Source organism: Mastigoproctus giganteus, chromosome 7 (genome assembly GCF_048544385.1).
Source record: "Mastigoproctus giganteus isolate SK-2022 chromosome 7, ASM4854438v1, whole genome shotgun sequence".
NCBI classification, from domain to species: Eukaryota; Metazoa; Arthropoda; class Arachnida; order Uropygi; family Thelyphonidae; genus Mastigoproctus; species Mastigoproctus giganteus.
Window position 1 is genome coordinate 227,063,289 of NC_143581.1, and position 15,006 is coordinate 227,078,294.

A 15,006-nucleotide genomic window follows, 5' to 3' on the forward strand; every position below is an offset into this window, starting at 1 on the left:
TAGCAAATAGCTTTATTGGAAATTTTATTGGCTGCACAATACTGTTCAACTGCTGGAAAAAAATAATCCGAAAACCATGTTTGAAAAAGACTTCTAGTGAACTAGGCCTTATTAGATTTCCATACGATTGGCAATCTTGATCTATTAAATGACGTGGGGAATTTTTATGAGCTTTTTTCGCAACGTGGCTGAGTTAGCCGGTCCCAAGTGAAGTTAGCATGGTTTTTTTCTTCCGAAAACTCTGATTGTTCGTCCAACAAACAGCAAATTGATCACACAGAACACACAATTTATAGGCAATGTATATGGTATAAGTCGCTGATGCGCCTCAAAACGCTGCAACAATAATAATAAATCCCTTAATGGCCCTGGGTTTTCTGAGTAGTAGACCAACAGGGCCTTCAGCTTGAATTCGCTAGCAGTATTCCCACTCAGTAATGTTGTTGAGTGGCAATTATGCTGGCAAATCCAGGCAGGTCGGTGCCTCCTCCTTCAGTGATATCTAAAAGTGCCTTCTTAAATTTTATGGCCCTCTTCAAGTCAGCACCGTTCGCTTTCCAACGTTATGCAGGTTACAACGCTGGCTAAACTTATCAAACCGAATTTTACTGAAAGGTTCAGTATTTTCAAGAAGATCTTTCTGGCAAATATTTCTTCAGATCTTTACATAAACTAATTGTCTCCTCTTCAATTATCACAGAATTTAAAGGAATTCGTTTTCTAACAAATTTAACAATATTTTCATCTCAATCAGAATGTCTAGGGGGACTTAATTTCATTGCATTTAAAGGAGTTAGCCACCTTGGCACATTCCAAGATTTTTAATTGCTCTTTATTATTATGGTCGTTGATGGTGGATCCCGCTTAATTAGACGTTTTTCACAAGCCAGTATATGCCGCTCTCCGGAATCCATTATTTTTAGAATGTCAGTTTAGGTAGCAGTGGCATATGATGCAAGAAAGCAAGTTCATACAACGTCAGCCCCCCCCCCCCAAAAAATCCATTTCCTATTGACCTCCGCATCCATAGTTTTCTAATGATAAGCTTTTCTCGTTCTTCGCTTTATTAGCCCTTGCTGATTCACTTGATCGCTTTGAGGCCATTAAAAAAAAAAAAAAAAAGGAAAGGAAAGGAGAGCAAGGGGGGGGGGGTTAAAGAAAAGTTGAGACCGTTGTTGTTGTAGTGTTTTAGTTGAATCAGCAACTTTAGCCATATTGCGCCGTATATATTGTGTCTATAAATTTCATGTGTTGTGTGGTCGATATTTGCTGGACGAAATACCCGATTTTCCGGGGGGGGGGGGACCATGCTACCCTCGTCTGAGACAGACTAACTCAGCCAATTTGGGAAAAAAAAAAAAAAAAAACCCATGCTACCCTCGTCTGAGACAGACTAACTGAGCCAATTTGTGAAAAAGGCCCATAAAAATTCCTCGCGTTGACGGGATTCGAACTATCTACTCAGTGTGGGGAGGACGGACATTATACCAACTGTACCACCCATGAGGGCCAAGTGGGCGCCTTCTTTCCCTTAACATCGCCTGGTGGCAGGTTCTATGAAATGTATTTTTTTTTCGTGACCGCATCGACATTTTCCACTTATAGCACTGAATGGCATTAGTGCTTTTACAGCCACGAACAGAGGAAACTATTTCCAATACAACAGATATGGAAAGTTAACACAGATGTAAATTACTATTGGACACGAAATGAAACTTTTGGGACAAGAGACATACAACTTTTAGTTTTACATTGTCGTAAATTGCAAATGCTGTACAGAATTTACAGTTTGCCGGTAATTCAGGAATTTACTCTTTAATTACATTATCGGTTAAAGAGAAAATTCCTGAGTTACTGGCGAAACTAAATTTTGCAAAACATTTTCGATTTACAAAAGTTTTGTTTATTGTCCTAAAAGTTATAAGAACACCCACACACCCTCAAGGCATGCACTGTGATTTACAGCTGATTCGAAAATCGGATTGAGGAGCATTAAAAACTCTCTCTCTCTCTCTCTCTCTCTCTCTCTCTCTCAAGGTTCAAAAATTATAGGGCGTTATGGAGAATAATGCTGATGCTGATTGAATTGCGCTACAGCAGGGACAACCATATCGTAGATTAAGTTCTTAAAAAGTATTTGAAATGATAAATATATACCACGTTGGTATATATTTTACCACACACACACACACACACACACACACACACACACACACACACACTTTCATTTTCATTATTTGATACTTTTAAAATATCATTACAAGTTATAATGGACTTTTTTTTTCAGTTCACTTCCGACAATCTTCTGCCACGATGTATAGGACTAGCGATATAATGACGTCACTTATTGTTAGCATTGATAGCTGTGAAAAATTCCAAGTTGTATTTTATAAGCGTATAGATTCTACTTCGTCTTCATTTTCTTTGTCATCCTTATTAAGATATTTTCTTAGAACCCTCAGAGGAACAGTGTTTACTTCATAATCGTAAGGTAGCTCCCATCTCAGCCGCCAAAACCAGTTCCTTATGTTGTAATGTGTGCCAAATTCAAAACCTACTGCCTTAAAAAAAAAAAAAAAAAAAAAAGAAGGAAAAAAAAAGTAATTAATAAATAAAATAAAAATTCTAATATATTCTCATATAAATGTATTATTTATGCAGGGTAATTTGAAAGCAATTGACTCCACGTACGTTTTTAATTTTGTGTTCAAGACAATATCATTTACCTGAATATTTCAAGTTTCACTGCTGCAGCACTACGGGGTAATACTGCAGTGTAATTTTCTGCTTCCTCATATTCATGAGCATTATTTGGAGGAATATACCATGTTGAAGCAACGGAGGACCTCCTTACTTTCCGAAAAATGTGCGGCACTGTTTGAGCGAATCTTTCCGGATCAGTGGATTAGCTGAGATGGATCGATTGGTTCTGGTTCCAGTTCCATCTAGTTCTTTGGACTCCATAGGGGCGTTTGAAAAGCTCGGGGCTGAGTATGAATGGGTTATTTGAGGATTCTAGTAACATGCAACTTTTAAGCATTGTCCCCTTTGAAGTTATTACACTTTTGCCACCGATGCTGCAATGCGTTGATTCCGGCTACGAAGAATATTTTCTATTGAGCTCCGGGAATGAATCCACTGTAGCAATGATGTCACTGTCAGTGTGAAAATGGATGCCAGCTCTGTATTTTTTCATATTAGGAAATAGGTGAAAGTCCGATGGTGCTAGATCTAGTGAATATGGGGGATAATCCAAGACTTCAAAGCCACACTCATGCAATGCAGCCATGGCAGCAGACTTGTGAGCAGGAGCGTTGTCCTGGTGGAACATGACTCATCCACTCAGTTTTCCTCGGCGTTTATCTTTGATATTTTCACGCAAACGCCTCACAAGGTCTTCGTAATAGCCACCTGTGATTGTCTGACGTTTCTGAACGTAATCCACTAGTAACACTCCAGCACCTCAATAACCGATGCTAAGACTTTGCCAGCAGAAGGAATGGATGGCTTTCCTTGGAGGGGAAGAAGAGCTGTGTTTTCACTGTTTGGACTACTCCCTTGTCTCTAGCTGAAAGTGAGGGACCCACGTCTCATCCATGTTCATAAATTCTGTAGGGAAATTTGCTAGATATACTTGAAAAATATGCTTGACAATTCCCGTGCATTTTTGATCTGCTGTCAACAACTTAGGGGCTCATCTTGCTAACACCTTTTTTCCTAGCGACAACCTCTTATTATGTGGTGCATACATTTAGATGAGATGCCCAAGACGCTGGCAATATACTGAATCTGTCACTCATCGATCACGCATCACCAGATCATGCACACTGTCAACTTCTCGAGTGATGGACGTTACAGCTTCCAGACTCTCTTTCCCTCGTTTAAATTCTTACGCCCATTTCCTAACAATAAAATAGGAAGGGACATCCTCCCCCAATATTGTTACCATATTCTCACGAATTGCCTTCGGGGTAGTTCCTTTTTGATGAAACTTCTTTAGTCGCGCCTCCAGGCAGTTTTCAGAAGGGCGATCGTTGATTGACAAATCGCAACTAATATGCGACACAGCAAACTAAACCATAAGTAAACGCATTACAGGTGCTCCGAACAGCCAACACTCATACCAGGCTGAATGCACCGGTTCTAGTCGGATCACCGAAGTTAAGCAGTGTTAGGTCTAGTTAGTACTTGGTTGCAGGCACCGGCAGCAAATTTACCTCACTTATAAATCAGGATCAAAGGGACTGTGTTTGGTATTACACCCTTCCCGTTGTTGCAAGTGCGGATGGAAATAGAATTACATAACAGAGAAACTAGGTAGCGTATGTATTGGGTCATAGTCTCAGTTACTGGGTAGTGCTCCTTTAAATCCTCAACAATACGCCGTGTGATCGTCGGTTTTCAGGAGAGAATATATTGAGAATTTGATGTAATCTGGGTGTCTCAAAGATGCGAAGACAACACCACTCGTATCCCTACGAAAGCCAGGTTCTAGGTTCGCTCTATCCGACTTCATTTAATGATTACAAGTAGTTCACAGTTGCTCCGAAGAGTAGAGTCCTTAAATGCATATTGCATGGGTGAAATTAGAAGAAGAAGAATCTTTATTACATCGCTTAGAATGATATATTTACATAATAATATTTGCAACAGCCCATCACGCACAGTGGCCGTGGATTAACAATGTACTATAATTATTGCCTCAAAACACCAAAAATACATAAATGAATAATAAATAAGTGAAATAAAGTACAGGAAAATGGAGAAATGACTTGAGTATACTACCTAACACCGATGAGTCAAAACATTATGACCAGCGAGTCGTTATGTAAATCGAAGCAGCTGCAGCTGCTTCGATTTACTCAATAAAACACGGTATAAAAAACACCTGATACTGGGCTCTGTTAATCAGTGTTACTCTTGTTCTTCAGATGGGAAAGGCAGCGGACTTAAGCGAGTTTGACAAATGCCAAATTGTAATGATCAACGACTGGGTCAGAGTGTATAGTGTGTTCGTATCTAACGGCACAAGGGGTTTCCCCCCATCTCCGTGTTGCTTTCATTGTGGATGTAACAGTGCACTGTAAAGGCCAGAGATTTAAAAGTGTATGAATATTGTAAGAGTGTGGTGTTGTGTATCGTTCTTCTGGCCATTTGGCCGCTAGACCCCTGCTGGGCCCAACGTTGTCCATACTATGCCTCGTGGAGGCAGACCAGGTACACTAGTATTTAGATATTTACTCTGGCAGGTCCTGCCACCTAATTTCCTGAGATTTCAGTAGCTAGGACCTTTAAACACACACACACACACACACACACACACACACACACACACACACACACACACACACACACACACACACACACACACACACACAGGGTGTCTCAAAAATATTGGTACAAACGTTTAGGGGAGGTAGGTAACATCTAAAGGAATGTGAATCGCATAGGAACCCATAACCGGAAACATCACCGTAGTAAGTCGGTAGATGGCGCTGTTCATCAGTTCGCGAGAGGAAAAATTTCTGGTTTACTCATTCAAGCAATAGTCGCCGCACGAAGAGCATGCATCGATATACGAACAGTGAGCTGGCAGACATGCACCTAGTGCATGTCTGCCAGCCCCTAGTGCATTCCCCTAGCAGGGGAATGAACTACCACATAGAGAAAGGAATACCTTGTACATACTATGGCTATACTGTGGACGTTAATGCACCACAAAAAAATGAATAGACAAGACTGCAAAAACACCTGATGCAAGTTTGGCAGGAGCGCTGGGCCAACTCAAATAAGGGAAATATCACCAGGAAATTCATTCCGAACATCGACAGGATGTACCCCAGTCCCCCAACTTGGTTTCAACCTGGCTTATACACCACCTATTTACTGACTGGTCACGGGGCCTTTAAAGCCAAGCTGACAGCGCTGGGGATTGAGGTGGATCCCAGCTGTGCCTGTGGGGAGCTTGAGTGCTGGGAGCACATTATGTACGATTGCACCCATTATGAGGACCTCAGGTGCAGACTGATCACTGCAATACACTACCTCCCCAAGAACTTGGAATCACATCTATTGGACTCACTAGAGGAATACAGGGAGCTAAAGGAATATGCCCAAAAACTATTTGGTAGGCGTAAAACACTGATAGCCATCTACAGAAGAAGATAAAAATAAAAAATAATAAAATAAAATAAATAAATAAATAAAAAGAGACAGAACACGAGTGGAGAGGACTCAAGGAGAACCTCCCTCAGGAACCTGCTCACTACTAATCATCTAAAACCAGCGATCGCAAGAATAACTCCATGGAGATGCGGATCTTCCCATGATGAAGAGAACCACAGCCATTGATAACAGACTAACAACGGACCTGACCAATGTTCATAGCTGATGACAAATCTGGATACTAAAGGCTACCAATGACAGAGAAGACCGACGAAGATAGAGAAACTCCAAGTTGCTGCCTTGACGGAGCTATATTGGCTCAAGGCTCTCCACTCTCTTGTGCAGTGCAATTCTTTTACTCCCACACCCGGCAGGGGAGGGAGGTGACGGCTTGCTGTCTCCTCTCTTCCCTGCCATACCATTCCTTCCCTCTGGTGGGGCATGGGCATGCCTCACTGAATAATTGGGGGTCACCTACCCTATCGACCCTCTTCTTCCTATTTCACCCCCCAGCCTTCACTCTCCCCTCCCCGCACTTTCTCTTGCACAGTGTATAGCCCTACACGTCCAAATTTAAAATACACACAAAAAAAAAAAAAAAAAAATTTTCGCCCAACCTTTTAGGCACTTCAGAAACAGGCCTTCAGCGTCAAACCCCATATTAGCGCTTTAATGTAAGTGAACTAAAATCAACCGCGGTCGTTCCAATTTTATTTTAGGTCCTAGCCACTAAAATCCCAGGAAAGTAAGTGGCAGGACCTGCCAGAGTACAATTGACTCAATGGTAACACCCGGCTAGCCTCCACGTGGCGAGGTATGGGTAACGTCGGGTCCCATTAGGGGCTTGGCGGCCAATAAGCCGGATAAACAATGGGCACAACATATAACACTACTCATGACCGACACACTTCTAAATCTCTGGCTTTGACAGGGTACTGTCACCGATACATAGAACATTCGCGGGGATGGGAGAAATCCCAGGAGTCGCTAGACCCTCAATATACCTCATACATGCACCTAGTGTATGGATAAGTAGAGGGCAATGGACGAGCCGCTCAACTAATTTATGGAGAACGCTTCCAAGACAGACATGTACCGGACCACCGTTTCTTTGCGCATGTGCATCAAATTTTGTGCGATTATGGGTCATTTAGAGGTAACAGGAGTAGTGCGGGCAGACCACGTTCGACGCGAACTCCCGCCATGGAAGAAAGTGTGTTGAATGCCGTCCAGAATAATCCTACTACCAGCACATGTGCCGTTGCCTCTGCCTTAGGAGTGTCTCGTTGCAGTGTACAGCGTGTCTGGCACGACGATTCCTTAAACGCCTTTCATCTCCAAAGGGTTCAGTTACTGCTTCCCCCAAGATCATCTTGCACATGTGGCTTTTGCGCAGTGGTTTCTCTAAGAAAGTGTTCCAAGACTTGAATTTTCCAGCCTATGTTTTGTTAACGAATGAGGCTATTTCACTCGGGAAGGCTTATTCAATCAGCACAATGCTCATGTGTGGGCACACGACAACCCACACGGTGTGCGCCCCCATGCGGCACAACATCGCTTCGCAATAAACGTGTGGGCAGGTATGGTCGGTGACTGTTTAGTCAGCCCATACCTGTTACCATCCCGCATGAACTCCGCTAAATATCAGATCTTTCTTGAACAAGTTCTACCAGAGTTACTTGACGATGTTCCAGCAAATGTGAGACGCAACATTTGGTTTCAACATGAAGGGGCGCCTGCCCATTATGGAAGGTGTGTTCGTGACCATTTGAACAGACGTTTTGGGCGTCGATGGATTGGCCGTGGTGAACCCGTTGCCTGGCCCCCACGCTCACCTGATTTATCGAGCTTTGATTTCTTTCTGTGGGGGGGGGCCTCAAATCTATCGTGTATGAATCGCATGTGGAGACGGAAATGGATCTCGTGGCGAGACTCGTCTGCGCTGCTGCTACTGTCAAAGAAACTCCAGGTGTGTTCGACCGTGTCTGCCAATCCATGCTGTGTCGGTGTCACGCATGCATCGCGTCACCTTCGAGCATCTGTTGTAACATCATGAAATGCATCTATCTCGTACTCCATTGTTAATATTATGTCAAATAAATGTTTGCCACTAATTCCGTAGCCGAGTGGTCATGAGCGAGAGTGCAGTAGCACACGCTCTTTGAGTAGACCGGGGTTCAAGCCCCTGACTGCTGAATACGGTCGATCTGCCAACCCGCACTGGACCAGCGTTGCAGATTATGGTCCATTTCCCTCAGCATGAATTGTTGAGGAGGCTTCCATCCTGCAGTGGGTTGATAATGGCTGCACTTTACTTTTTTTACAAGAAGTCATTTCTGCACAAGAAGTCATTTCTGCTTCTTGTGCCTCTACTACTACTTTCCCGTGACGTTTCCGGTTATGGGTTCCTATGCGATTCGCATTCCTTTAGATGTTACCTACCTCCTCTAAACGTTTGTACCAATATTTTTGTTGTTTGTTTATTTGGTTTTTAGGAGCATTAGCAACTAAGACCATATTGCTCCGGGGATATGCTTTGATCATTCCCTGACCTTTCCGCATCCTCCGTATTTGGTGATTACGGGCTCGAACCCCGGTCTAATCAAGAAGCGTGTGCTACGCACTGCTGCTCCTGCCCACCTGGCTACGGAGGCACCCAATATTTTTGAGACACCCTGATATATATATATATATATATCAGTAATAAGAGCAATTTATAAATATTTTATATAATGTAATACAATATAACGTAATATAATCCAGATCGGATTAATGCCATCTATATTAGATAGTACATTACATCCGTCGTAATATAATTTATTATAGCCTTAGTAAAATAGGTACATGCTATTTAGTAGGATATTATGTTAGTTATATTGGTAGAGGCCGAAAATGTAAAAAACCGAATCTATTCATGTATAAATATACGAACATATGTAATTTAACATGCTGACCACAATATACCTGTAGATCAAATCACCCAAGAAACTCTATAATAGCCAATACCGCTTTCCGTGGCCAAACGGAAAGCGGTATTGTTATTTATATTAATTAGTATTCTTTTATATATATATATATATATATAAAATAAAATAAAAATTCTCACTCGGTGGGGGTTAAGAAAATTGAGTAGAAAGGCCAAATGAGTTTAGTGTGAACGCATTTAAATTTAGTCATTAAATTTTTCAAGTTATGTGGGGTATACGCTAGCGTATTAGGTAGAGTGGTGGGAGACAGAAGGTTGGGAGAAAAGACAGAAATATGGGGATGATAGAGAAGGCGACTCCAGATAATCAGTGGGGCAAGCCCATGCCCCACCAGGCGATGAGAGGAGTGGCAAGGAGGTTGGAGATGGAAAATACCGTCCCCTCCCCCTTCCCGGGGAGAGGGGAAAAGATAGGACCATGTAAGGGAGCATGGTTTGAGAACCAAGATGGCCAGCAGCAAGCTGCAGTTGTTCTTCAGTGGTATATTGGTGTTCCCATTTGGGATATCACTCATGGGACCAGGTTCCGTCCAGTTTAATCAAGTCAGTTCTTGTCATTTATTAGGTAGGTTCAGTTGTTATTCCTGGTTGTTATGTGTTGGGTTCAGTTGTGCTCCATTGCAGCGAGCACTCGTCTTCTTGCGAAGAGCTATTGGGCATAGCAGGAGAAAGCCAGGTACTCTTGTTTTGTATCCAGAATGTTGTGCTCTCGTCCTCTAGGACAAGGTATAAAGTATAAGGTATGTTCGTGTCAAACGGCACCTGGGATTTCTCCCAACTCCGCATTGTCCTCTAGAACAATGTAGGATCTTTGTTATTAGGATATTTGATATTTGTTATCAAGTCAGAGCATATCAGAAACGGCTGGTCACATGCTCACGGTCAGCCGTGGTTAGTTACCTACCGAAAGTGGTCCGAGGAGGGGGAAACCCACGAACCGCCGGCGAGGTGTTCGACGATCACGTCTTATCGCTTCTCGAGGTGAGCGAAGGCTCTCCCAGATGGTATGTGGCAATGAAGGACGACTGTGGCGCAACTCGCCGGTAATTAGAATGCTGATGACGGGAGTAATGTGTCACAACACACACAGTACATAGAACCCTGCTGAAAATGGGACTGCGTAGCCACAGGCTGCTCCAAAGTACCCATGCTAACTATGGTTCACCTGCGACAGCGCCTACAATAGGCACGCGAGCATCTAAACTGGACCTTGGGTGATTGGAAGAAGGTCGTCTGGTGTGATGAATCATCTTTCCTGTTGCACCATGTGGGACGGCCGGGTACGTGTGCGTTGTTTACCTGGGGAAGGTAAACAACGCACACGTACAGGGTATCCATGACGCGGTGGTGTCATGGATACCCTGAGTCTAGTCATCCATGTACCAGGCACTCTGACCTCTACCTAAACGTACGAGATAAAGTGAAGTGGCTATATGCCAAGCTCCAGCGAGGAACACGCATAGATTGGGGTATAAAGGTGGGGTGCCCTCCACCTCCTTTATGATAACATCTTTACTCCAATCTTGACTTACCCGGCTGGGGCTTGGGGAGGGTCTATTGAACACACTCATGTCCGTAGAATTTTATTCTCAGCACAGAGGTTTGCTCTCTTCGGGATCACCAGGGCCTGTGGCAACTAATGCCTTGTGTGTCCTTGCTGGTAAGATGCCTGCAGAGTTGGTTGTAGCGCAGTATGCGTTGCGGTATGCACTTAAGCGAGGAATTGCTAGACAGATTTTTGGCGTCAGGTCGTGCCTGGTGGGGCAGGCCGCTGCTTTGTTCGACTTGTCAGCGGAGCTACGGCGAGTCAATGATGAATTGGGTGCCATTTGGCAGTTGCAATGGACCAATTCTGAGAAAGGTAGACATTTATACGCCTATATACCGTCGGTCCAGATAGTGAGCAGGGAACGATGTTCCAGACTCCAATTCGGGTATGCGGCTGGTGCTGTTCTCACTGGACATGGCTTGAGGTCAATGTTGTTCCGGTTGGGGTTGACCCCCTCGGAGGGATGCGAGTGTGGAAACCAGAGACTGGCCTCTACATTCTGCGCCCTATTGTCTATTTTATGTGGACCTTAGAGTGCGACTGTAGCGAGGGACGCTCGCTCTTACTGAGTATAACTTGGTGGATTGTTCAATAACTATAACCACTTCAGTTATTTCATAGATTTTGTTTAAAACGCTTACTTATGATGTAGGGCGATGCCCGGCTGGTAGTCGTTGACCTACCTCCTCGTGGTGGGGACGGTAACTCGTGGTGGGTGTGTGATTGCTTGTCCCCTCCACAAGGCTAAATGGTCGAAGTAATAATTATCATTGTGTGATTGGAGTTGATAAGTTGGTCTGATGTTTTGTTTGTTTGTTGTTTTAAAAACCTATTGTAATATTGAAGAAACAAAACATGAATGAGAACCGAGTCGCATAAGGGTGAGAACCCAGGTGGCGACTTTGGGATGGAAGCTCACTCAAATGACAAATAATTCTTACGTACTATCATAACATTGTGTTTGTGTGCTCCTGCTTTTGTTGAATATATCTACGGATCTAGCCCCCCCCTTACTGAAGAAATGTCACCTCGCTTTTTCGAAGTATTGGTGAGTTTAGTGATATAAGTTTGGTAAAAGGATTGTTAAGAAATAAGCAGATCAAAATTTACAGACTTGTAATTTTTTTTTTTTTTTTTAATGAGATTTCTCCATAGATTTTCAATGGTAATTCTGTAAGCACATGGTATACGTAAGACTGTGGCTGACTACCTGTAGTGTAACAGAGTCACATAAGAAAAGCATTAGCAGCCATTGTATTTAATAGAAGAAGCCAATAGGGAGTCCTTATTGATGTTTTTGGAGGAAAACTTTCTTGGTAGTGGCCATCTTGTCTCTCTCAAGGCGCCTCCGTAGCCAGGTGGGAAGGAGCAGCAGTGCGTAGCACACGCTTCTTGATTAGACCGGGGTTCGAGCCCGTCACCACCAAATACGGAGGATGCGGAAAGGTCAGGGAATGACCACCGCATATCTCGGAGCAATATGGCCTTAGTTGCTAATGCTCCTAAAAACTAAAATAACAACAATAACAACAGCCATCTTGTCTGTAGCGCCATCTACATAGTATAAGTTAAAATAATATAATTGAAATGGAAAATATAAGACCCTCAAAGGGCTATAGTGTATGAGTGGACAGTATTCTCATACCACTATGCATAGAAATATACAGGGTCATTCACTACCAGTGCGACAAACTTGCAGGAGGTGTAGGGGGCACAAAGACGAATCGGAATCACATAGCATTGCAGGGTCCGAAATACCTTCGTCATGCGGTAGAGGACGTTGAACGGGAGGTCGCGTGAACAGCGATCCCGCTGGAAGCCCCAGCATTTGCGAACGTTCAACGTCTTCTACCGCATGACGAAGGCATTTCGGACCCTGCAATGCTATGTGATTCCGATTCGTCTTTGTGCCCCCTACACCTCCTGCAAGTTTATCGCACTGGTAGTGAATCACCCTGTATATATATATTAGATATTGGCTCTTTTGGTCTATTTTTGGTGTGACCTTTGAACTCAAATATCTCTTCACCTATTGGGCAAATTGGGACCAAACTTTCTACAGATCCCCCTCCAAATTACTCAATTTACATAATTATTTGGCGCCACCTGGTGGCTAGAACGGGAGTTACAAAACTCATTGTTTTGCAATTTCAAAAAATTCCTGCAATTTTTCATCCGGCTGGTTAGGAAGACCTTAGTTTTCCAGTATATAAAGACATTATAATAATTATATTGTTGTTTCTTGAAAGGTTACTGGTCAGTTACTGGTTTGTACTTTAAATATAAGGATCCAGACCTGAAAAATAATTTGAAAGAAGATAAATTCAAATTGGAATGAAACAAAATAGTTGAATTTCAGGGAAGACTGGAATATTATTTGAAATTATATATTTTGTGTGTACTGTTTCATTTATCAACACAACACTATGGATACTAGTGTATCACCTGTGCATGATTCTGTTGGGGACTTGCCTTCGTCGCCTGCAGATAAGCCTACTAAATCAGCTGGGAAAAAAACATACCAAAGTAATAATAACTAGAAGTGATCAGGGCAATTCGGCAGATGATAAATCTATTTCATCTGCTTCTGATCCCAGTAGTTCTGACCTGGATAAAAATCCAAATCTAAACAAAGATCAAAGCAAAGACACAGTTGCCAACACTTTGGCTAATGCACAAGAATTCATGCAAAATACATCATTCACCGAAGGCTTGGACCTAGAGGGGAGGGTCTTTAGATACTTCGGTGGTACTTTCAACAATGGCTAAGATTAAACAAGCACTCGGAGTGTTTTTATCTGCAGATAGCAGCAAAGTCACTAAGGCAGCTTCAAACTATATATATCGTTTGTGGTCGGACCTGGAGTCACTTACGAATGCATTACTGATCGACAGTGAACGATTGAAAGTAAAAACATCAGCATTACAAATACGCACGGAGATTTTTGACCATCTAATCAAGGACCAACCCAAACAACGTACCTTTGTTGAAGCAATTAGAGGATCAACTGCTGCTACACCAGGCATTCAACGTACTGAAAATATTGTACATAAACCTAGAGGAGAAGATGAAGAATTACAATATTATTTTTCTCAACTTTCTTTGGACAAAGGTTTTATTCCCCCATCAAAAAAAATAACTTTAGTGATCCTAAAAACGTCATTATATTGAGACCTAATGCCGATTCTGAAATTTCATCCAGTCAGGATGTTAGAATTAAAGTGACAGAGGTGTTAAAAAAAAAAAAGAACATCGAGATATTAAAATCAAAAATGTGAGGTTACTAAGAAACAAAGGTCTCTTAACTGAAACTACTAACCCGATGGATGCAGATAAAATTGGGCGCCTCCGTAGCCATGTGGGAAGGAGCAGCAGTGCGTAGCACACGCTTCTTGGTTAGACCGGGGTTCGAGCCCGTGATCACCAAATACGGAGGATGCGGAAAGATCAGTGAACGACCACCGCATATTCCCGGAGTAATATGGCCTTAGTTGCTAATGCTCCTAAAAACCAAATAAATAATAGCTGACAAATGCAGGTTTGTCTATGTACGAACCACGGTTACTAGACCCCACAGTTTTAATTTATGGTTTGCCGAAGGAATACACAAAGGAGGTTATTTTAGAAGATTTGTGTATAAAGAACCTAAAAGATCATGGGTTTGAACAAGAGGAAGTTAAAATGTACAATGTTCAGATTCAATTCAGGCTTTGGAAATAAAATAAGAAACTGGGTAATAGGATTCACTCCCCAAATTTTTAAACGCATACTACAGAATGATCGTATCTTTCTTGGCTTCACTTCACATAAATTCCGTCGTTTCACAGTGGTTACTAAATGTTTCCACTGTCTGGCCTATGGCCATTCAGCTTTAAATTGCACACATAAGACTGTGTCTTGTGGCCACTGTGGAGGCAGTGAACATGTGTTTGCTGAATGCACACACAGGGAAGAAACCCCTCGGTGTGTCAATTGTAAAATACGCAACAGAGATCATCAGCATTCAGTCCGAGACAGTAACTGTCCGGAGTATAAACGAGCTGTTGAACTAGTAAACCAGAAAACTCATAATATGGCCACTACAAATTTTTCTAACATTGTGGATGTGAATTTTAAGGGTATAAAAATACTGCAAATAAACTGCCAGCGTTCACGAGTGGTCACGGATGAAGTAAGAGTAACGATGATTTAAAATAATTACGATATATGTTTTCAAGAACCTTATTATTCGGTCCAAGTAGGGGGCTTGATTCACAGGGTTATGGGATTTTATCCCTGTTATCCCTCAGAATTGTTCATTCTATA

At 42.5% G+C, this 15,006-nt stretch overlaps 1 protein-coding gene across 1 annotated transcript in view; it reads right to left on the minus strand.

Annotated features, from left to right (window-relative positions):
- Window positions 1–2,387: 2,387 nt before the first annotated feature.
- Window positions 2,388–15,006, minus strand: part of LOC150083748 (glutathione S-transferase 1-like) — a 49,359-nt gene continuing 36,740 nt past the window's right edge. The window contains exon 5 of the mRNA XM_090378594.1: window positions 2,388–2,561. Coding sequence (XP_090234720.1) covers window positions 2,388–2,561 — 174 coding nt within the window. The remainder of the gene's footprint in view (window positions 2,562–15,006) is intronic.